This window comes from Dendropsophus ebraccatus, chromosome 1 (genome assembly GCF_027789765.1).
Source record: "Dendropsophus ebraccatus isolate aDenEbr1 chromosome 1, aDenEbr1.pat, whole genome shotgun sequence".
Lineage (NCBI taxonomy): Eukaryota > Metazoa > Chordata > Amphibia > Anura > Hylidae > Dendropsophus > Dendropsophus ebraccatus.
The window spans coordinates 206,362,382-206,387,148 of NC_091454.1; the positions used below are offsets into that span (position 1 = coordinate 206,362,382).

The 24,767-nt window shown below is 42.0% G+C and overlaps 1 protein-coding gene across 1 annotated transcript; it reads left to right on the forward strand.

The window, feature by feature from the left end:
* The first annotated feature begins 3,346 nt into the window (after window positions 1–3,346).
* Window positions 3,347–24,301, forward strand: LOC138791320 (CD209 antigen-like protein C). Its single transcript, XM_069969190.1, has 10 exons — window positions 3,347–3,454; window positions 4,487–4,576; window positions 7,187–7,297; window positions 8,999–9,040; window positions 13,258–13,302; window positions 15,371–15,427; window positions 17,488–17,541; window positions 18,120–18,271; window positions 22,675–22,787; window positions 22,938–24,301. Exons 1-10 carry the CDS (start codon window positions 3,421–3,423, stop codon window positions 23,056–23,058), a joined length of 819 nt encoding a protein of 272 aa, XP_069825291.1. The 5' UTR covers window positions 3,347–3,420; the 3' UTR covers window positions 23,059–24,301.
* Window positions 24,302–24,767: the final 466 nt, after the last annotated feature.

Here is a 24,767-nt window from a genome sequence, read left to right on the forward strand (position 1 = left end):
GCTAATAGGGTGTTTTAATCACAAACATATAAAATACATCAGCCACAGGGCCCTTGTGGTGCAATAAAATCAAAACAAATATTTAAGAAATAAAATACAAAGCGGTAAAATAACAATGTCAAAGTCCTTAAAACATGACACTTCAAGCACACAGAGTTCATATAAGCTTCATTTGATGGGTAATCTGGTCTTTGGATTCAGATCTGGAGAGTTACTCCCATCATCCTCTCAATAGCTTGCAGCAATGCCTGTCAGTGATAGTGGACAGATGAGGGTTATACTCCTTACCCACTGTGCTTGTGCAGCACTGCTGATGCAGCGAAATTCAGTTTGCTTAAAATAATATATGCGATGTTCCCCCTTATATAGGGTATATGTATGTATCTACAACCAGACAAATAGTACTGCCCTCCTGGCGATCTGTCTATAGTACAATGTGTATACTCAGTCTCTCTGGCTTTACAACTGCTAGTTGTCATAAAGGGAGAACTTAGACACATGCAAGTCGTTTGGTGCAGGTGCACCTCTCACCCATGCAGGATCAGCGTGTCCTCCGGGGTCACCGGCGTCCCGTTCTGCCCACGGTAAGTGTGATAACGTCACCAGCCTTGTTTTAACTCTGCTCCAAAGTGGGGCCCCGCTGCTGGTATATAAACAGAGTGATAGCCGGGCCAACTCCTTCCAGACTTGTACAGTTGCAAAAGTGGATACCGAGATGCTCTCAGATTTGTTTTTGTGGGGTGTAGACAAATGTTAGAGTGACTGCCAGACGTGTTTTCGGGGTCTCTGCACCCCTTCATCAGTGGCCAATGATGAAGGGGTGCAGAGACCCCGAAACGCGTCTGGCAGTCACTCTAACATTTGTCTACACCCCACAAAAACAAATCTGAGAGCATCTCGGTATCCACTTTTGCAACTGTACAAGTCCGGAAGGAGTTGGCCCGGCTATCACTCTGTTTATATACCAGCAGCGGGGCCCCACTTTGGAGCAGAGTTAAAACAAGGCTGGTGATGTTATCACACTTAGGCTAGGTTCACACTGCGTTTTTAGCATCCGTTTAACGCATCCGTTTTTTTGCAAAAAACGCATGAAAAACGGATTGCAAAAAACGGATCCATTTGTGTGCATCCGTTTTTCCATTGACTTCCATTATAAAAAAAACGGATCCGTTTTTTTTTTGGCGGACCAAAACGGACCAAAAAACGTTGCTGACCCTATTTTTCTGGACGTTAAAAAAAACGGATCCGTTAAACGGATGCTGAAAACGCAGTGTGAACCTAGCCTTACCGTGGGCAGACCAGGATCCAGTGAGCCCGGAGGACACGCTGATCCTGCATGGGTGAGAGGTGCACCTGCACCAAACGACTTGCATGTGTCTAAGTTCTCCCTTTATGACAACTAGCAGTTGTAAAGCCAGAGAGACTGAGTATACACATTGTACTATAGACAGATCGCCAGGAGGGCAGTACTATTTGTCTGGCTGTAGATACATATACAGTATATACCCTATATAAGGGGGAACATCGCATATATTATTTTAAGCAAACTGAATTTTGCTGCATCAGCAGTGCTGCACAAGCACAGTGGGTAAGGAGTATAACCCTCATCTGTCCACTATCACTGACAGGCATTGCTGCAAGCTATTGAGAGGATGATGGGAGTAACTCTCCAGATCTGAATCCAAAGACCAGATTACCCATCAAATGAAGCTTATATGAACTCTGTGTGCTTGAAGTATCATGTTTTAAGGACTTTGACATTGTTATTTTACCGCTTTCTATTTTATTTCTTAAATATTTGTTTTGATTTTATTGCACCACAAGGGCCCTGTGGCTGATGGATTTTATATGTTTTTGATTAAAACACCCTATTAGCACTTAATGCTTAGAGGACAGATACATTTTCTTTTATTCAGTATTATATTTAAAGCGTAACTATTATTTCAGTAGCCAAAAAATGAAATTCCTCAAATAAAAAGCCCTCGTGTTACCCTTTAAAAAGAGCCCTAAACTGTGTTGATAGCGTGTACGCTCGCTGAGATATCCCCAGTTGTTTGGCTGAGAAGAATAAGTGAATTTTTCTTCTGGCTGAGAGAAAGTGGGCGTGGCCTATCCCTCATCTCCCTGGCTGGTCCCTCTATCCACTGAGTAGCACCTTAGCAGATGTATCACACATAGCAGGATTAGATACAGCCCCAGCATACAGTATCACACAGTAAGATTAGATACAGAGCCCCAGCAGATGGTAGCACACACAGTGGGATTAGATACAGTCATCTGCTCTCATTACACTGTAGGATAATGTCAGCCATGGAGGTGGGGGCACCTGCTGCAGACATCTGATAGTGAATGTTATATGTAATATGGAAGAACTACAGCTGTGTTGTGCTGGGACTTGTAGTCCTCCCCTCAGTGACTCACCCACTCTCCCTCATGCGGCACATTGGAGTCATGGCTGGGATGTCCCTCCTTGTTGAAGCACTGAGTACTTGTCCGTCCATCCATCTCCTCCCCTGTGTTGCTCCTCACACACAACACCCTCAGCTCTGCTATGTGATCGTTTTGTTTATGTTTCTCTCTGTGTCAGGGCTGTTATCTGATCCTCCTGTCACAGTCTGTACTCTAAGTACGGATCTGCAGGAAGGGGGCGTGTCCAGCAGGAATGCAGAAATAAGTCAGAGCCAGACAGAGCTGTAAGGGCATAATAAGCCTTATGTATTTAAAAAACTGTTCATTTTATGTTATTAATGTATATTGCAAAAATTGTTATCATGACCTAAGCTAACTAAAACTGAAAGGTCAAAATATTTTATAGTTACGCTTTAAGATGTATTTGGTGGTATTCACAGGGGCATTGTATAGGAGTATTTTATTCAGAGGGTGCAGTATGTGGCAGGGTTATATTTAGGAGGTATGGTATCTTACTATACTCATAGGGTGCAGGGGCTTTTCTTAGTTTAGAGAATGAAGATCTGCTGCAGAAGTGAGGAGCTGAGGATGTCTGGGCTTCAAACTCTCCAGAGATGAGACGTAGATGAGAGAAGTCATGTTAGCGTAGATCACATGGAGAAGAAAAGGAACGACTCCAAAGACGTACAGTATGTGAGTCGCGGATACCATTGGGTAACATTTCAGCACTATTTTATATGATAGATTTGATTTAACTATCAGGTAATTTCCCACACATATTCATTTGAATTTCACATTTTGCTTATGCCATTTAATATTTTTAGGAAGTTTGGGTTATTTTACATTAGTAGCTTCCTTCCCATAAAGAGGCACTTCTCTTTTCTTGGTAACATCTGTTATTTGGAAGCAAACATATATACTTTACATGCTGAGGATACTAGAGACACTTGATGCTGATGACCAGGACACCAAGTAACATTACTAAAGGATACAGAACAGGACTCCACTTCAATGAAGAATAAAGAAAAGAGGAATATTCCAGAAGGTAAATGATACCCAGCTCCTAGTAATACCGCTCTATCAGATCCTGACCTTAGTATGTATGTTCACTTAGGGGGCCTTCACACAGGACGTATCGCAGCAGAAATCTCGCTGCGAGTTTTGCAACGAGATCCGCTACAATGTAAGGTCCTGGCAGGCCCCTGTGAAGTTGTTTACTTTATTTTATTTTTTTCTGTAGATCATTTCATGGGGATGACTATGTATTTTTTATATTGTACCTTATTGGTTTAGAGTCCTTCATACTGAACAATCCATGTGAGTGTAGCCCTCCACATTAGACTGTTTCTTATAGGGATAGGAACTACCATGATGGCATTTGCTGATAGATAATGAACGGTGCTGTTAGGGATCTGGACATTGTACTCTCTAAGCCAAGTGATCCAAAAGAGCAGAAATGTTTCTGTAGGATCTGCACATAAATGACTGTATATAGACTTATACACTGTCCAGATAAATATTGCTTATAGTATCCAGATAAAGAGTGGACTTTAGAGATGAGCGAACCTTTCAAAAGTTCGGTTCGGCAGATTCGCTGAACTAAAATGTAAAGTTGGTTCGCCCCGAACTTTAACGAACTGCGCTAAAACAGCTAAACGATTGCAGACGTTCAGCTGTTTTACTGCGGGTCCCAAAGGTCACTTATCATACTTACCTGTCTGCGCTTCCCCACTGTCCTTCTTTAGTCCCATCTAGTCTTCTCTAGAGACATCCCGCTCAACCAATCACAGGCTGACTGAGATGGGACAGCACCGCGGCCAGTAATTGGCTGAGCGGACTGTCACTCTTGTCTCTAGCTACAAGAGTGTTGTTTGGTGATGGCTCACTGGAGGCTGAATGATGTATACCCAGAGACCCATTGTGAGGCTGTAAGTACCAGTCTAGTATGGCAGAGTAGCAGAGGTGCCCCCATCAAGACTGTAGATGGCTGCCATCAACTTAAATCTGTTCTTAAATCCCTGTCTTTAATAATAATAATAATAATAATAATAATAATAATAATAATAATGTCTTTCAGATTATATGGATGATATGTATGTGAATATAGAGGATCTACACAATCAAGCAAAACTGTCTGTAGGGGAGGATGAAGAACCAACAACCAAGAGTAAGGCTTATTGATATTCCTTATCTTTCAGGGTTGTCATATGGACAAAAAAAACCTCGAAGCACCTACTCTGATCGTGTCTTTTTGCTTGTGCTAATGAAAAAATAATAATTTTAATTGTTTGCTATAAGGCATAGAGTCCCTGTTATACCAATGATCTGCTTAAGGGGCGAAACAGGATTAGCAAACCAGGATCTCCCCCCCCCCCCCTTATAAGAGATCAGTGAAGTTGTATTAGAATGTCCCTAGGTGGACTTCAAATTAATGTATGTTAATAAAAAACCCCATACTGTAATAAATGTTTAAATCACCCCTTATCCCATTTTATAAATAAAAATAAATAAATAAAAAGTATCGCTGTATGTGTAATCACCCAAACTATTACATTATCACATTTTGCACGATAAACAGAATAAAGGGACTGTACCATCAGGCCTGGTCTGTATCATAGAGGGGCAGGGGTTTCCTCCCACTGGGGGTTGGGTAAGCCCGCCTTCAGTGCTTCAGCCCAGGCCTGATGGTACAGTCCCTTTAAGTGCAAAAAAAGGTCCAAGTAGAAAATTGTAGATTTTTGGTCCCATCAAATCCAGAAAAATTGTAATAAAAAGTGATCAAAAAGTCGCATATACGCAAGCAAGTTACCGATAGAAAGAACATTTCATGGGGCAAAATTAAATTTTTTTAAGGTCATGAAATTAAACAGTCGTACAGATGGGTGGAGTGCAAGCAAACAGGAGGTAGCCACCCCCCACACACATATGTAAAACAAAATGCACAAATTGGCCAGCAATCCAATACTTTGAGTTCTTTTTACCAAAATGTAATGGGTGTTGAAAGCGGCCATAATTCAGCCTAAACTTAAATATTGGATCAATGATCATCACTGCAATGACGACCGCCAAAGTATGTCAACCCCTTAACAACGGATAGCGTATATTTACGCCATTGCTCTGCTAGGGGGGTTCAGAAGGGGGGGCACACCGTGACCCTGCTCTGCCCCGCCACAATCCCAACTGCTATCTGCAGCCTGGGACCGCGGCTATTAGCGGGTACGGCCGATCGCCGCTCTCGCTAACTAAGACGGTTAAAGGCAGCTGTCAAATATGACAGCTGCATTTAAATGTCTTCTATAGGCCTTTCCCTGGGGTCTAGTGGCTGGATACCCCCGTGATGCAATCGCGGAGGGGTAATCCCTTCAGCTTACCGGCCCGGGACTCAGGGAGGAAAAGACACCTCAGACAGCCCCATAGACCAAAGGATAAAAGCGTTATGAGCATGGGAATAGAGCAAATTTAAGGAACAATTATTTTCTTTAAGAGGTTTTAATTTTTTAAAAGCCAGCATAAACACAACCCCCCAATTTTCTTTTTTATAATGTGATTTTAATTTCACTGCGCATATAATTTTTTGCTGGTTTTGCTGCGTATTTTATGGAAATCTTAAGTCTGTCATTGCAAAATACAATTAGTGGCGCAAAAAATTAGGGCTCATGTGGGTCCGTGGGTGAAAAAATGCAACTGCTATGGCCTTATATACACAAGGAGGAAAAAACTAAATCTAAAAAAAAAAAAAAAATTGTCTCAGTCTTTAAGGGGTAAAACAGCAATTTTTTTTTAAACACCGTTATTTTGATTACCAAATAGTGGCCCTTTAAAAATCAGTGTGTGAACATAGCCTTAAAACATAATGTACACTGGGGGCCTCTGTTCTGTGGTGACGGGCAAGTGCCGAGGGGGCCCCCAGAGGAGCTGTGGGCCCCGGCACTTGCCCAAGTATGCCCTGTGCTGACGCCGGCCCTGTGTACAGCCGACACTAGGTGGAAGATACTGTAGGAGTTTACTGAATATATGTTCTACATATAGCAAAGCTTCCTATAGACGCCCAGCCTTTAACCTGTTCATCACAAGCCAGTACAGGGGTTTAGATCTCTATATGAAAAATATTAAGCATCTATCCATTATAAGGATATAATAGTTCCTTAAAGGGTTATTACCATCTTAATTAATATAACTTACCTCCTTCTCCTGATATATCACTTTCTAGGCCCTATTACACCAATCGATTATTGGCCGTTATGGCCGATTACCGATTGTTGTAATAGACAGTGTTAAAAGGCAATGGTCAGCCAACATGCACAATGTTTGCTGATCGTTGTCTTTTAACGAGTTGAAGGAAAAAAATGCTGATAGCGACAGTCTGCTGGCCGTCGCTCCGCGTAATAGGAGCAGAGGAAGCTAAACATGGCTTATTCCCACCACAGCGCACTGATTGGCTGAGAGTCAGGAGACGCCGGGAACCCCCGAAGCAAGCCGGAGCGCAGACCCAGTAATGTATGTATCGGGCCGCAGGGGGTTAAGGGCGCTGACTTTTATATACTAGAAGCGGAATGACAATCCCGCTGCGAGTATGTCATCCCATTGAAAATGACAGTTAAGGATCCGCAGCGGATTTTGCTGTGTATTCGCAGCGTGAAATCCACTGCAGATCCATTGTGTGTGAACCCAGCCTAAAAGTAGTATTTTTGCATAATGTTTGTATATATTTGAATGTATTTTACTTGAAAATTATCTGTTACTGTTGTGCTGATATACGTCTTGTTTTTTTTTTCAGAAGGGTCAACCAGCAAAAACATAAAAGCTCGGATAATTCTAGCAGCTCCAATCCTTCTTATTATCTTATTCCTCATTTTGGCTGCCGTCACAAGTCTCCTGCTAAAATACTGTGAGTGCTGGTTACACAGCTCTATTATTATTAATAGTATTGTATATATATATATATATATATATATATACACACACACACATATACAGTGGTACCTTGGTTTAAGAGCCCACAGTTGTGACTTGGTGTAAGAGCATTGCTTTGGTTTAAGAGCTCCCTGTACTGGGTGGGAGCGCGAGTGGAGGAGGGGCATGGTCTGCATATCAGGGTCTACAGCACTGTACTCTGACCCAGGAAGTCTCCCTCACCTTCCAAATCATAGTGGATCCACTTCAGGCTGGGGCTTACATCAGAGGACAGGACTGTGGAGGTAATCTCTCCATAGCTGTAACGCCTCTCTCCCCGGACAGAGAGTGCTGCTATACTGTGCCCACATCTGTCCTGCTCATTCCTTCCTGCTCCCTGCAGTCTCTGTCAGCCCTTGCGTTTCCCATCCTCCATTACTGTACAGTAACTTATAATATCACATATTCAGCTGTTTCTGAATTTTTGTTTCATCTGTTTTACCTGTTATTCCAAATAATAAATCATTATTTTTGGGGGGGGTGGAACCAATTGTCTGTAGATCAGTGATTTATGGGAAAATTTGCTTTGGTATAAGAGTGGATTTGGATTACATGCACGGTCCCGGAACGAATTATGCTCGTAATCCAAGGCACCACTCTATATCTATCTATCTGTCTATGCTATATACCCAGCCAGACCACTGCTTTTAGAGCAGAGTGGTGGTAGGTAACCTAGACAACAAACTGTCAGCATTGGGAGAAAAAGACTGGGCAATTAAATGTTTTTGTTAAAATATTTCACTTGACGAGTTCCACAAGATAAATTGTATGAGTTAAGATGGAAATACCCCTTTAGTGAACAGTGCCACCCCTCTCTATGGGAGTTATCTGGTAGCTTAGACCCATTATAGTGAATACTAAACAATGACCATAGACCAAGTCTTCAGACCTGAACCACAGAATTCAGAATGGATCCTTCTCCCATAGTGATATATATATCTGCTTTACTGCTGGTGCACTGATAACCCCAGACTAGGGATGGTCCGAACCTGCCGAGGTTCGGGTTCGTACGAACCCGGACTCTCGTCAATGATTCCCGCTGTCTTAAACCTCCGTGGAGAGGGTGGATACAGCGGGAGAACCGCCTGGAAAACTGGGATACAGCCTATGGCTGTGCCTGTATCCCAGTTTTCCAGGCGGTCCTCCCACTTTATCCACCCTTTCCACAGAGGTTTAAGACAGCGGGAATCATTGTCGAGAGTCCGGGTTCGTACAAACCCGAACCTCGGCAGGTTCGGACCATCCCTACCACGGACCTCTGCATGGAGCTCTGCACAGTTTCCTTTCCTACTTGATTGCCAGCTGGAGAACAGAGGTCGGAGGTTATCAGAGCAGTGAAGCTCTGTCTTCTTTTTGTTAACCTTTTTTTGTGTTTTAAGTAAACATTGGGTTACTTACACACTGCAGTACATAAGGGGTTAAGCAGAAGGACACATGCTCTTACCTTCTCCCCTGGGCCCCCCTCCTGCACGGGCCCCATAGCAACTGCCTACCCTGCCTCTATGGTAGCTACGCCACTGGTCCTGAGGGGCTGGAGGGATAGGATCCTCTCCATATCATATCTATATAATAATGAGAAACAGCACACTGAATAAGGAGAAAATGTCTTCTTACAAACCTGCTACTTACTTCACAGATTTGGCAATGAGTGAGGAGATGTCCCATCTCAAGAATCAAGGTAAGTGTCCTCAACATCTACAAAGACCGCATTTCCCCCTGTACGTGTTACTATTGCATGTATAAAGGGTTTGTAGGGAGATTTCTACTATTTATTCTATATAATTAAGGAAAATGTATGGTCCTTTATGGATATTCCAGAGTCTGGCACAGCGTGTCCGGCCCCAGGATTCTATTAAAAGTGGGTTCAGCCCAGAGTAATTCAGTAAATTCCAAACTTTTTCTAGAGGTTCTGCCAAAGCAGCTAAACCACGTTTGCTCATTTCTATTCATATGTGATATCAATTCTTCTTTCACTGTGGTCGTCATCCATATCACTTCTACCTCCACTTCTTACTTGGCGTGTACAGCTAACACTTTGGCTGACCAGGCCTGATGGGAGTTGTAATTTTGCAACAGCTGGAGAGCCAAGGTTCCCTACCCCTGGTCTGAATATATATGATGGGTCTATAATAATACTACTGTATATAAAAACGTTATTTGAGCTTAAATAAGTTCTTTTTATGGGAATAATATAGGCACTGTATTATTCTCTATTTTCCAAGTAATACTCAGACTTTGGTCCAGCTTTGTCTCTTATGGTCTAAATGTGATCCCATACAACCTTTGGCTATGTTCACACAACGTTTTTTCAGCTCTGTTTAAAATTACGTCTGTCATTTTGAGTCTAAAATAACAGACGTCATTTAGCTGTCTCGTCTCCCCTTAGTGCAATGACAGCTGTTGGTACATTATACTAGTTTGGGGTTACTGATTGGCCTTTGGTTGTGGCTTAATTGAAAAATCCATTTAGTTTAATAGTAAAAACGGAGAAAGAAGGGTGACAAATAGAGATGAGCGAACCAGGTTCGGGTTCAAGTCCATCCGAACCCGAACGATCAGCATTTGATTAGCGGGGGCTGCAGAACTTGGATGAAGCTCTAAGGTTGTCTGGAAAACATGGATACAGCCAATGACTATATCCATGTTTCCCACATAGCCTTAGGGCTTTATCCAACTTCAGCAGCCACCGCTAATCAAATGCCGAAAGTTCGGGTTCGGATGGACTCGAGCATGCTCCAGGTTCGCTCATCTCTAGTGACAAACGAAAAAACTGCCTGTAAACAACTTATAAAAAAGGTTCACTGTTTGTAAAAGACGTCCGAAAAGAATCGTCATGATCATTATTTTGACGTCAGTGGCGATAACATCCGTTATTCAATACATTGTGTGCATTGGACGTCCGTTTTGCCATTGACTGCAATGCATTGCATTGAAGTTAGTCAAATCACAGCAATAACTGACGTTTTTTTAAATTGCAAAAGCGGCTGCCTTTTCTCTATTTTTGACGTTGTGTGAACATAGCCTAATCATTATTATTTTTATAGCAATATGGCTTGATCAATTTATATACCAACATCCTGGCGTTGATTTTTAAATGTAGCCGAGAGGCATTAGTGTCAGCCATAGGTGTGAGGTGCAGCAGCTCCTTTCTCTCCTTGTCCGTAATTTACGTTTCTACCTTTTCTGAGTGTTTGCACTCCTCCTAGTAAGACCCATGTGACTGCAATCAGCAGGAGGCACCTGTGCACACATGACTAGTACCTCCTATTTTCCCATTCTACCTGCAGGAGCAATGGTGAGTGATAAGACCATGTTCACACTTGTGTTGCTTGGTGGCAGCTCTCTCAGCCAGCAGTGCCTGCTGGGTTTGGGGGGGGGGGGGCCTTGGGGATTGATCCTGTGACACTGGGGTTGCAGGGCCATTCTATGGCCTCCCTTCCCTGTTTGTGCTCGCTTTGCGGGGTTTTTTGGTCGCTGACTGACACAGTGTTGAGTTAGTGTAGGGACTCATGTGATCCAGGGAACCTGCAAGTGTTACATGAGGCAATAAGGTTTGATCAAATTATATACCAACATCCTGGCGTTGGTTTTTAAATGTAGCCAAGAGGCATTATTGTCAGCCATAGGTGTGAGGTGCAGCAGCTCCTTTCTCTCCTTGTCCGTATTATTTTTATAGAATTTAATCATTTCTATGGGAAAAATATCCTCCATCTAGTCTTTGGTGATCTGATTTCTGTATTTTAACTATATGCTAGCTAATATATAATACTAGAAAATGTACCCGGCGCTGCCCGGGTATAAAGTGTCAGTGTGTTAATTATATTTGTTCTAAGGTGCCCAGGAGGCCAAGCTAAAGGTATTGTTTCATCTGAGTTAATCAGTGGAATTAGTGTATACCTGTAGTGCATAGTTGGAGGGGTTCTGTATACCCACAATGTATAGTTTTTAGGGGTCTCGCATATCTGTAGTGCATAGTTGGGGGGGCTGTATACCTATAGTGTATAGTTGGGGGGGTCCTGTATACCTGTAGTGTGTATTTGGGGGGGCTGTATACCTGTAATGTATAGTTGGTGGAGGTCTTGTATACATGTAGTTTATAGTTTGAGGGTCCTGGATACCTGTAGTGTATAATTGGTGGAGGTCTTGTATACCTGTAGTATATAGTTCGGGGGTCCTGTATACCTGTAGTAAATAGTTTGAGGGTCCTGTATAACTATAGTGTAGAGTTGGTGGAGGTCCTGTATACCTGTAGTGTATAGTTTGGGGTCCTATATACCTGTAGTATATAGCTGGTGGAGTTCCTGTATACCTGTAGTATATTTGGGGTCCTGTATACTTGTAGTATAGAGTTGGTGAAGGTGCTGTATACCTGTATTATAGAGTTGGTGTAGGTCCTATATACCTGAAGTGTATAGTTTGGGGTCCTATAAACCTGTAGTATATAGTTGGTGGAGTTCCCTATATACCTGTAGTGTAAAGTTTGGGGCCCTGTATACCTGTAGTATATAGTTTTGTGGAGGTCCCGTGCACCTGTAGTGTATAGTTTTGGGGTCATGTATACCTGTAGTGTCCTGTATACCTGCAGGGTTGTATTTGCCCGTATGGCAGTGTTATTCAGTCACAGTGTGTCGGTATTGGTCATGTCTGGTATGGCGGTGTTATCCAGTCACAGTATGGCGGTATTGGTCAAGTCTGGTGTGGCGGTGTTATCAAGTCACGGTATGGTGGTATTGGTCAGGTCTGGTATAGCGGTGTTATCCAGTCACAGTATGGCGGTATTGGTCATGTCTGGTATGGCGGTGTTATCCAGTCACAGTATGGCGGTATTGGTCAGGTCTGGTGTGGCGGTGTTATCAAGTCACGGTATGGTGGTATTGGTCAGGTCTGGTATAGCGGTGTTATCCAGTCACAGTATGGCGGTATTGGTCAGGTCTGGTATGGCAGTGTTACCCAGTCACAGTGTGGTGGTATTGGTCAGGTCTGGTGTGGCAGTGTTACCCAGTCACAGTTTGGTATACCTGTTGTGCCCTGTATATACATGTACTGTATGGATGGAGTAGGGGGTCCTGTATATACATGTACTGTATAGATGGAGTAGGGGTCCTGTATATACATGTACTGTATAGATGTAGTAGGGGGTCCTGTATATACATGTACTGTATAGATGGAGTAGGGGGTCCTGTATATACATGTACTGTATAGATGGAGTAGGGGGTCCTGTATATACATGTAATGTATAGATAGAGTAGGGGGTCCTGTATATACATGTACTGTATAGATGGAGTAGGGGGTCCTGTATATACATGTACTGTATAGATGGAGTAGGGGGTCCTGTATATACATGTACTGTATAGATGGAGTAGGGGGCCCTGTATATACATGAACTGTATAGATGGAGTAGGGGGTCCTGTATATACATGTACTGTATAGATGGAGTAGGGGGTCCTGTATACCTGTACTGTATAGATGGAGTAGGGGGTCTACCAGTTATTACTGTGGATGTTGTGAGGCAGCTTCCCTAGCAACCATTGCTCCCTGTGAAAATGAAAGCAGTAATCCTATTGGTTGCTAAGGCTCCAACTGCCGTGTCTGCTGCAGCTAATTATATCACCTGTGTTTGCAGTGAGGAGATTTTCCAATTCATCTCCATGGGGCGCCTCTCTTTCCCCTCCCCCTCCCCTCCTGTACATCTGGCGGGGACGGGACCTTCGCAATAACCTTCCCGGGCACCCAATGTATCTGTGTGCCAAATTTGGGGTCAAACGGTTCAGGCGTTTGGAAGTCTATAGAGGACAGACAGACAGACAGACAGACAGACAGACTTTGATTTTTATGATATAGATATATAATTGTTCTGTATAATGAGTAATAGAGTTTTTTCCCCTTTATTCTAAGAAATTGTGCTCCTCAAGAACGGTCTCAGTGACTTAAAGAATACAAGTAAGTTGATCACCAGGTACTTTTTAGCAGATTTCATTTAGTATATTTTGGAGCATGTGAATACTGTATAAATATAAATAAATATATATATATATATATATATATATATATATATATATATATATATATATATATATATATGCCGCAATTACAATTTTGCTGCTTGTCAAAGGAAATAGCTGAGAAGCTGGTTGATAGACATTTTTATAACAGCTTAGATGAACTCATATTATACATGTTAGACTTTCTGCCACAGATTGTAGTATATTATCTGGTGTATATTGTAAATTCAACTCTGAAGAATAACACAGACTGTAATGCCTCAAGATTAGTGATAAGCGGACCCCAGGATATTCGGGTTCGCTCAGTTCGATCAAACTTGAATTAAAAAAAGTTTGCCAACCTGCACTTTTACCTGAACTTCCACACAGACCCAAGCTTTAAGTCAATGGTGATCCAAACTTTGGGCCTCAAAATGTCGGTAAAATAGTTGTAAAAAGGGGTAGAAAGCTGCAAATGAAATGAAAATGTGAGTAGGAACAAGGCAATTGAACTGGAAATAATGGGAATGGGAGATCTGGCCAGGTGTCTATTTTGGAAACCCAGAAACTATTGAAATGGAGAGTAGCCATCATTCAGCACCATGAGCTTTGTTGGCACGTACACATCCACCATGACCATGACTCATCCAACATGACTGTACTTATAATTCTGCCTCCTGCTTATACATGCCGTATCTGTCGATGGTGTTGATGCTTTTCGTAGAGCGCTGAGGAAGGTGTTCCCTATAGCGGCCATGCTCATCCTCCCTTCCCAGACGGTGCTGGTTCTCTAGCTGCAGTAGTGACCTCCTCTTTTTCGGCCTGTTGCTCCTACGAACCCTCTTTGTCCGATGGGAATTCTGACAGTAATGCCTCCACCAGTTTTTGTTTGTATTGCCTTATTTTTCTCGACCACTCTAATATTGGTATTAGAGAAACAGTGATATCTTTATAGTGGGGATAAAGCAAGGTGGCCACCCAGTAGTCAGCACTGTTTAGGATTCTTGCAACACGTAAGTCACTTCTCAGGCAATGCAGCATATAATGGCTCATGGGAGCGAGGTTGCCCTAAGACAAGGACATGCCGTGAGAGGTGGCCGTGAGAGGTGTCACCCTGCTGTAAGCACATCTCTTTTTTCTCCTCCTCATCCTCCAAAACTGTCCCCAGGCTGGACCGAGGTGTGAAAGGGTGGACCAACAACTGGGAGAATGGACCTTCTACCTTCTCCTCCGCTTTCTCCTGTGCCACCACAACATCTTCCATCACAGTCTGAAGGTTTTTTTTCCTACAGGAATAGGCTGGGAATGGTAGCACTGATGATAGTGTCTTTAGTGCCGATGTACGTAGGTGTAACGTCCCTGACTTTGCCTACTGGTCCACACCAGCTTTTCTGGTGTCTGATCCACTGCAACTCATGCTTGGTATTTAGGTGCCTTATGTTTGTGGTGCTGAGGTTATTGACATTAACACCTTGGCTAAGGGCCTGGTGGCACAGCATGCAAACCACCCACGTCTTGCCCTCGCCCTTGTCACAAAAAAAAAAAAAAAGCCGCAGGGTTCCTATGATTAGCTTAATACATATAGTGGTATATTCTTCAAAGATTTTTTCAATTACAATCCACTGTATTGGAGTTTCTATTAACTGTTTTAGGCACACACAGTTCCGTGACGCATTTCCCGCCAATGGCCGAGGTTCTAGCGTTGGCGCTCTGCTGAACTTTTGCCCCTTGCTCCCTCTTCTGCTGTGTTTCTGGGGATGGTTCATCTTCTTTTCCTCAGGACTGTCATGGGCTTCAGTCCATGTGGGGTCTATCACTTCATCATCACCCCTCAGGTCATCTTCCACCCACTCCTCAACACTGCCCTCCATGACTGTCTCCACATAACTGAAAGTATTGCCGATTGACAGTTGCGTTTCATTATCATCTGACATGTCAGGTGCCGGTCCCCTGCCCACTTGCCCACCATCTTTCTTCCTCTATAAAGTATTGTAGTTGTATAAATTGATATCTGAATTTGTTTCCAGCAAACGACCAAAAACGGATGGCCCTTAAAAATGTCAACACTTTCAAAAAGGATTTAGGTGAGTCCACAGAAAATTCTTAGCAATTTTACTTTAATAAATCCTATTGCAATTTTTGTAATTTAATTAACATTTATTATGGGGGCAGCCATCTTGCCTGAGAGGGTTTTAACAGCATTTAGTCACATGCTTTAAGTCAGGCCTCATGGACATAGACACAATGAACATCTCCAGGCCCTATTTTTTCATTAGACATACTCGTAAGTATGCTTCTCCCCAAGAGTGATTTCAGTACCCAGACTCTGACCATATCTGACATGTCTCTATGTTAATTCTTTTTCTTTTTATTGTTAGGGTAGCTTCACACGTACCGCATCGTAGCAGATTTTCTGCTGCAGATCTGCAGCAGATTTGACTAAGGCTGTATACACTACGTATATTTCAGTCAGTATTGTGGTCCTCATATTGCAACCAAAACCAGGAGTGGATTAAAAACACAAAAAGGATCTGTTCACACAATGTTGAAATTGAGTGGATGGCCGCCATTTAATGGCAAATATTTGCTGTATTTTAAAACAACGGCTGTTGTATTGAAATAATGGCCGTTGTTTACTGTTATATGGCGGCCATCCACTCAATTTCAACATTGTGTGGGCAGATCCTTTCTGTGTTTTTAATCCACTCCTGGTTTTGGTTGCAACATGAGGACCACAATACTGACTGAAATATACGTAGTGTGAACCCAGCCTTATAATGGTTTACACAGACAGATTTATCTGACAGATCTTTGAAGCCAAAACCAGGAACAGACTAAAAACAGGAATCAGGTCATAAAGGAAAGACTGGGATCTATCCTCTTTTCAAACCCATTCCTGGCTTTGGCTTCCAAAATCTGTCAGATAAATCTTTCTGTGAAAACGCACCCTTAGGCTGGGTTCACACTACATATATTTCAGTCAGTATTGTGGTCCTCATATTGCAACCATATAACAGTAAATAACGGCCATTGTTTCAATATAACAGCCGTTGTTTTAAAATAACAGCAAATATTTGCCATTAAATGGCGGCCATCCACTCAATTTCAACATTGTGTGAACAGATCCTTTCTGTGTTTTTAATCCACTCCTGGTTTTGGTTGCAATATGAGGACCACAATACTGACTGAAATATACGTAGTGTGAACCCAGCCTCGGGGTACAAACACACACACCGTATACGCAGCAGATCTGCAGCAGATTTGGTGGTGCAGATTTGATGCTGTGTTCAGTTATTTAGATCTAATCTGCTACGTATCTGCTACGTATCTGCTGCGTATCTGCTGCGTATTGCAGCAGAAAATACGCTGTGTATATGGTGTGTGTGTTTGTACCCTTAATAAATGAACATGATAAGATGAATTTTACCTTTTCATCCACCTTATTCCCAAGTGACTATCCCTGTCCAAATTGAATAAAGCTGAGCGCTAGCAATGAGTAGATAACACCAGACACAGATAGTTGGTATTGCCTTCTCTCTCAGCCGAGATTGAAGTATATACTTTTTCTTTATTTAGTTTCACATTGATTATATCCTCCTTCATTATAGGCGGAGTTTAAAGTCACAAAGAGTATACATGTAATACTGTGATTGGTTATTCCATAAATGGTTAGCTATATCCTGTTTCGGCGCAGTGAGCTGGTTAGTGGTTATTTATTAGACATCACCTTCTTCTTTTGTGAGTTCAAGGTGGTGTCCTTTTCGGGGGGGCTGCCAACATTCCAACATGTCTCGTAGACCAGTCTTGTCCAGCTATAAGCGGTTCCAAAGCTGAAGCCATTTCAAGGAATACAATGTTTTTTTTTGCCAAAAGTATTAACCCTTCATGGTCACCTTCACAAACACACCATCAAATCTGCACCATCAAATCAATGTATTCTCAATGTATAATGCAGGACAACACAAGTCCTCCAGTGCAGGAAGTCCTTTTTGTGACAGGTCTCAACTCATTTCAAGACAACCCATTTAAAGTCTGGTTCCATTCAGATATTAAAGGGGCAGTGTTATGAAGAAAACAAATAAACAAATTCTATAGAAGTAAATAAATAAATAATAAATAATAACACCATTATCCTTTATTACAGATGATGTAAAACAACAATTTCTCCAGAGCATCAAAGCTATTAACAAGACCTTGGGTAAGAGATAAATATAAGGATCCTGTATTCCTTCAGTTACTAATCCAATGTCAGGTCTGACTAGCCTAGGGGTGGCAGAGGGTCCTACGGTGGGCTTAGGCCCTGACACATTATTGCATTACAAAGGTCCTGCTGACAACAACCCCGTTGGGAGACAATCACTTTAAGTGGATATCATATGGATTTTGTTGTGGAATCCATTTCAAAATCTACATGAAATACATATCACAAAACTCTGGGTGACCATACCATGAGGAGCTCTCTAGTGTCAGGTCTGCAAACAGCACCTCATATCTCTGCATCCTGGAACTCTATTAGTATAACCTGATTACTGATAACACAAACTTGGGTTTTACCGGAGGTGATGTGAGTCCTGTTTCCATCAGCAACCAAAATAATGTAGTTTATCTGTGAACGCATACACCTGTAACGCATAAGAAGAGACTGAGGGTGTGCCGCACAGAGGTGTATTGTATCTTGCTTTTAACTTCGTTGGAATAAAGTATGGAATTTTTTTCCATGTTGGATCAATTTCTTCATTTGATGGAGTCTAACTGCTGTGTGTTCCCTTCACATAGAGAGTATCTGCCCCCGGTGTCCTGATAGCTGGTATACGAGCGGATGCTCATGTTATTATTTCTCTGAGGAAGAATTATCCTGGGATGAGGCCCGAGATAAATGCACGAACATGAACTCTAATCTCGTAATGATAAAGAACAAGACTGAATCGGTAAGAGCTGTATACAGAAAATATCAATCACCTACAGGTATCCTTCCTAATACACAGTAACAGAAATAAATATTACACTATATCTGCAATATTCTCTAATACATGGAAATAAAGCCCAATTACTTCCAGTCCACACTTCATTACATTATCTACAAACTTATTGTACTGTGCCAATAAACAATAAATACCACTATATAAATTGAAAGGACAAAAATGTAATTAAAATACTTCTTAAAGAGGAACTATAAGCAGGTTCGGCTTATAGTTACCTGCTGATAGTTACCTAGTGGGCATAAGGCACTGAGGATGAAGGTATGTCTGTTACCGCCGTAGTGTTAGCTGTGAATTCCTCTGTCCAGCAAGCCGTGAGGAGCACTGGGGGCGGGGCTACAGCCTCCGAGCACCGATCCACCCCACCCCAAAAGAATTTCAGAAAAAACAGCAGGGGAATTGCCCACTAGGGAGCTATCAGCAGTTTGATTAGTCTAACCTGCTGATAGTTCTATTTTAAATTACAAATAATCAAATCAAAAAATATAATAGTAATTGAATGGAGGAGAAAACTAGTTACACAGACAGAGCCAGTGTTTATCCATACAGGGAATCAATGAATCAGATTAACCTGGAATTATCCTGGAATCAAAATGGAAATATAGGATCATTACATATTCATGGAGGCACGAACGCAATAAATGTGTATGATGAGATTACAGCACATTCCTGACACATATATATATATATATATATATATATATATATATATATATATATATATATGTCAAAGTGCCAGGGCATTGCATACTACTCATCGAGTCTATGTATATTGCCAAAAAATATACAGTATATTCAAATTGCAAGTCAAATCCAATATGTAAACTTAATAACCATTGTATACTTACCAGTCTTTGTGCCTCCATAGCGCCACTCCCGTTTCCCACAGATGGCAGCTGGCTGTCATTTTCAATTGGAATCTGGGTATGTCATGTACCTGGCTCTTCCAGCTGCAACCTCATACCCTGGCTGTGCGATTGCTCACTAAGCCAGTCAGTGAGCGGGCCACCCCAGTCACTGATTGGCTGAGCGGATAAACACTCACCCGGCTACGTGATGTTGCACCTGGAAGAGCTGCAGGAGGCCAGCGGCTGTCACCAAGACCCAGGAGCAGCGATAAGAGGCATGAGAATGGGTAAGTATACTTTATTATGTTCCCGTACCCCCTTCCATTCTGCTGGGACTTCTCCTTTAGCTACTACTAGAAAATGTACCAAGTGTCAGTGTGTTAATTAGATTTGTTACAAGGTCGTCTAGGAGGCAAATCTATGCCCCTGTTTTGTTTTTTGTTTTTTTTTTGTTTAAGGGGAAATCGCCAGGAGCGCTATATACCCCTTTATACACTGCATACCTGGACAGTTCTGCACTGTTTATGTAAATTGGAGCTTATGCACATTAGAAATAAACTAAAAACTTTAAACATCCTAAATACCTAATAGTCAAACTGAGATGTCATGTGATCAGTCATGTTATACAGTATACAGCCTGGTATACAACATTAACAGTGTTATACTGTGCCTGGTTATGTACAACATTAGCATTGTTATATACAGCCTGGTTATATACAACATTGGCAGTGGTATCTACAGCCTGCTTATGAACAACATTGGTAGTGTTATGTTGAGCCTGGTTATATACAACATTGACAGTGTTAATGGAGATCCTGTATACCTGTAGTATATAGTTGGTGGAGGCCCTGTACACCTGTAGTGTATAGTTTGGGGGTCCTGTATACCTGTAGTATAGAGTTGGTGGAGGTCCTGTATACCTGTAGTGTATAGTTTGGGGGTCCTGTATACCTGTAGTATAGAGTTGGTGGAGGTCCTGTATACCTGTAGTGTATAGTTCTGGAGTCCTGTATACCGGTATATAGTTTGGGGGTCTCAACCCCCCCTCCCCCCACACACACCGACTGCAGACCATAAGTAAGGTGTGTGTGCAGAAAACCTGCAGCTTATAATAATAAGTGTATACACAATCATGCATCATCATAATCTGGCCCCTTTAGGCACTACCTTTCATCTTTGGTGGGGACAACACAGAAGAGGTTAAAAAGTTTCTAATACTGTATATACCCCTCCCCCCCACAGGTAGCCCCCGTACTGTATACACTCCCCCCCCTTGCAGGTACTCCTATACTGTATACACTCCCTCCCTGCAGATAGCCCCCATATTGTATACACTCCCCCCACAGGTAGCCCTCGTACTGTATACACCCCTCACCCCTGCGGGTATCCCCCATACTATATACACTCCTCCCACTTGCAGGTAGCCCCCATACTCTATACACCCCCGCCCCTTGCAGGTAGTCCCTATACTGTATACACTCCCCCCTGCAGGTATCCGCCATACTGTATTCACTGCCCCTCTTGCAGAAAGGCCCCATACTGTATACACTCCCCCCTTCTGTGGATCTGTTGTGAGGCAGCTGGCCCTAGCAACCAATCAGATTCCAGCTCCCTTTTAAAATTAAAGTAGTAATCCTATTGGTTGCTAAGGCTTCCAACTGCCATTTCTGCTGGGGAGCTGCAGCACTAATTATATCATCTGTGTGCGCAGTGTGGAGATTCTCCCAGTTATTTCTATGGGGCACTCTTCCCCCTCCCCCTCCCCTCCTGTACATCTGGCAAGGACGGAACCTTCACTCTAACCTTCCCGGGCACCCTATGTATCTGTGGGCCAAATTTGGGGTCAAGCGGTTCAGGCGTTTGGAAGTCTATAGAGGAAAGACAGACAGACAGACTTTCATTTTTATTATATAGATTATATTTTGTGTCTTGATTTTATGTCATTTAACCCTTTGAGGACCAGGCCCAAAATGACTCAGTGGACTGCACAAATTTTCATTTTTGCATTTTCATTTTCCCTCCTCCCCTTTTAAGAGCTCTAGCACTTTCAGTTTTCTATCTACAGGGCCATGTAACGGCTTGTTTTTTTACAGGAGTAGTTGTACTTTGTAATGGCGTCTTTCATTCTACCATAACATTTATGATGGAACCCCAAAAATATTATTTATGAAGATATCAATTGGTGAAATCATAAAAAAGAATGCAATATGGTAACTTTTGGGGGGTTCCTGTGTCTACATAATGTACTATATGGTAAAAGCGACATGATATTATTATTCTATAGGTCAGTCCGAACACAACCATATGCAGGTTTACACAGATTCTGTAATGTTATTGATTTTTTTTTTTATGAAATCCTTTTTGCAATTAATTATTAATAAAATGGCCCTATTGTGACGATTATAACGGTTTCAGTTTTTCACCTACAGGGCTGTATGGGGTGTCAATTTTTTCCGCCATGATCTCTAGTTTTTATTAATAACATATTTGTGAAGATCGGACGTTTTGATCACTTTTTTATAATTTTATATATATATATATATATATATATATATATATATAGTAGCAAAAAAATCTGCAATCCTGGCACTTTTTTCCCTCTTTACGCTTACACCGTTCACCGTACAGGATGGCGATTGTTACATTTTAATAGATTGGACAATTACGCACGCTACAGTATATAATATGTTTACTTCTTTTTATATCTTGTATTTATATAATGGGAAAGGGGGGTGATTTTAACTTTTATTGGGGGAGGGGCTTTGGGGTATTTATAAAAACATTTTTACTTTTTTTTTTTTTTTACACATTTTAAGTCCCCTTGGGGGACTTTTACCTGCAATACTTAGATTGCAGACACTGTACATTGCTATGCCATAGGCATGGCATTGATCAGTGTTATAGGCGCTCTGCTGATTGAGCCTTCCTGTGGCAGGCTCAATCAGCAGAGCGCCAATCGGACCACACGGAGGAAGGTAAGAGACCTCCGGTGGCCCGATACAGTGATCGGGACCCCCGCAGTCACACTGGTAGGTGACAGCGTCTGCCCCTGTCATTTACACTTAAACCTCACTGTTAATGACAAGCTGCAGTGATGCACTGCAGCGTGTCATTAACTCCTTAAACGCCGAGGTGTGATCACTGCAGCTTGTCATTAACTGTGAGGGCCGGCCTACTCACTGCAGCCGGCCCCCACCTGCTATGAAGCATGCTCCGTTTCGGAGCGTGCTTCATAGCGGGATAAACACCCAGGACGTACAATTACGCTCAGGGTCATCTGGTGACAGGCTTCCAGGGCGTAACTGTACGTCCAAGGTCGTATAGGGGTTAAGAAGTGTTGTATTAACTTTTTTTGCAATTTAGTGTTTTTTATTGTTTGGCGCAGTACAATAGGTTTGTAGGTGAAGAGTTGTGAATGTTGTAGGTGCCTTTTGAGTTTTGTTTTTTTTTGTCCAACTTTTTTTGGCGTATCTCCATCATCTATCACTGTCAATTATTTTCTAGGATAATTTAAATAAATTATTTAAAATAAAGAAAGGATACTGGATCGGACTTAGACGAAAGCCTGAAGAAGTTCAGTCCTGGAAGTGGTTGGATGGGACACGAGCCTCATTTACGTAAGTGCTGAGTAGAAGTCTTCATATAACAGCCTCAAAGAGAAACCTACATAGTAACCAGATAATAGTTACAAATTTTACCATCCATTGGTTTAATATAGGTATCCCTTTTTATGGAAACGTAATTGCTTTGTTATTATTGATTTACAGCAATTGGGGAAATAATCAGCCGGACAATTACAAGAACCAAGAGCACTGTGGAGAAACCATGTCTGGGCCTTGGAATGATCGGAGCTGTCGTGATAAGTTACTTTATATATGCAAAACATAATAATGTGCTGATATCCATTATATGCCAAGTGTACAGTGACCTAACACTGAGCTCCTGGGCCCTAATGCTAAATCTGTACAAGGGAACCTGCCATGTGCTGTACATAATACCAGTTCTACCTATGTGGAAGAGTGGCCTGGCCAGGTGGCCAGGCACCAATGCTTCGTGGTATAACTGTTACCGCCACACCACTAAAAACTTCAATCCTGATACAGTGACATATATATATATATATATATATATATATATATATATAAAATAAACTCATTTCGATCCCAGAAGACTATTGGAGTTAAAGAAAACCTATTGCAAACTACATATTGTAATAGGTTCGTTGTCAGGCATACACTGCCTAGCAATTAAAGCCCTCAATATGGAGTTGTCACTCACTATCAGTTTGTGTAAGGTGCTAAATTTAAAGGACCTTTTACATAGGTCAGTTACCAGTCTAGCCCATGTAAAAATCCCTGCTATCAGGTGTCAAATGTCCATGAAACAAGAAAAACATCACTTCTCCCCAGCACACCTCAGCAATGTAAATTGGATGTGTTTCTGGTAATAATGAAAAATGATGGCAGGATGAACAATCAGGGGGAACAGTCCTAAAGTCGCTTACCCCAGAACAAGTGCCCAGGAGGAAGGCTCCTTAAGGTGCTAAGTTAGTGCTTGTAATGGCCATTGTATTGTCCATGAAAAAATGAACTGGTGATGAACTGAATGCAATGAGCAGCAAGGTGGTCTACTATTATATAGAGTCCAAATATCACCCAGTGCCCAAATTAGATAGGGTTCACATCATTCAGAGTCAATAGCAGTTCCATCAGGTATGACGGGAAGAATGAGGCAGTATGGGGCCTTTTTGCTCTCGTCAAAACAACAGAGGTCACAGCTGAATGTCATCCATCACCACCATTAATGTTCAATGGTAATTAATGTATTCTCTTAGAATATAGCTCAACAGTGCCATACTTTGTATTGCTATACAGTGACCAAATAATAATGCCATCATCAGAAGCCAACTGATCATCAATATCAATGAAGAGAACCCTTGATACTTGAATTGGGATCTCAAGAAGATCTGTTGTGTCCATCCTCAATCCATGTAGACTTGCATCTCTGAAGCTGGATTGTTTGTCACTACATGAGTGACTTTAGGAGTCTGATGCGACCAGAAAAGAGGGGCTCCCCCCGACATTGAAGGACTGGGGCAATAACTTTGATTATTATTTTGTGTTTCTATGTCTTTTATGAATAAAAAAATACATTGGTAAACAGTTTCTAACATTTTTCTTACATTATTTCTATGGCTTAATCCACTAGTTTGTCAGTGCCTTAAAGTGTTACTGTCGTTAACATTTTATTTTTATTTTTTTTGCAGAAATCAATAGTACTGGTGATTTTAAGAAACGTTGTAATTGTGTTTATTAGCCAAAAATGCATTTTTATCATGAAAAAGCAGTTTGAAGCTCTCCCCCCTGTCTTCATGGTTCTCTTATGGAGAGGGGAGGGGTGGAGGGAGATAAGGCACCACAACAGGACAATAAAGAGTAAATTAACAGCTACATCACCGGGCTATCTCCTCTGAAGTCAGCACTGACCTCTGAATACGGCTTTCACACAGGTCCCACTCTGTAATGCTTTTCTCTGCTCTCTGCTGGCGACCATTTCACCGCCAAGTGTTGTCTTACCTCAAGCTGGGTCCTGCCTCA

Excerpts from the sequence above, each read along its gene's own strand:
- LOC138791320 (XM_069969190.1), top strand. The coding sequence starts at position 3,421 with ATGAAGAATAAAGAAAAGAGGAATATTCCAGAAG. Across the intron at positions 3,455-4,486 it reads AAAGAGGAATATTCCAGAAG|ATTATATGGATGATATGTAT; the intron begins GTAAATGATACC and ends AATGTCTTTCAG. Across the intron at positions 18,272-22,674 it reads TAAAGAACAAGACTGAATCG|GATAATTTAAATAAATTATT; the intron begins GTAAGAGCTGTA and ends ATTATTTTCTAG.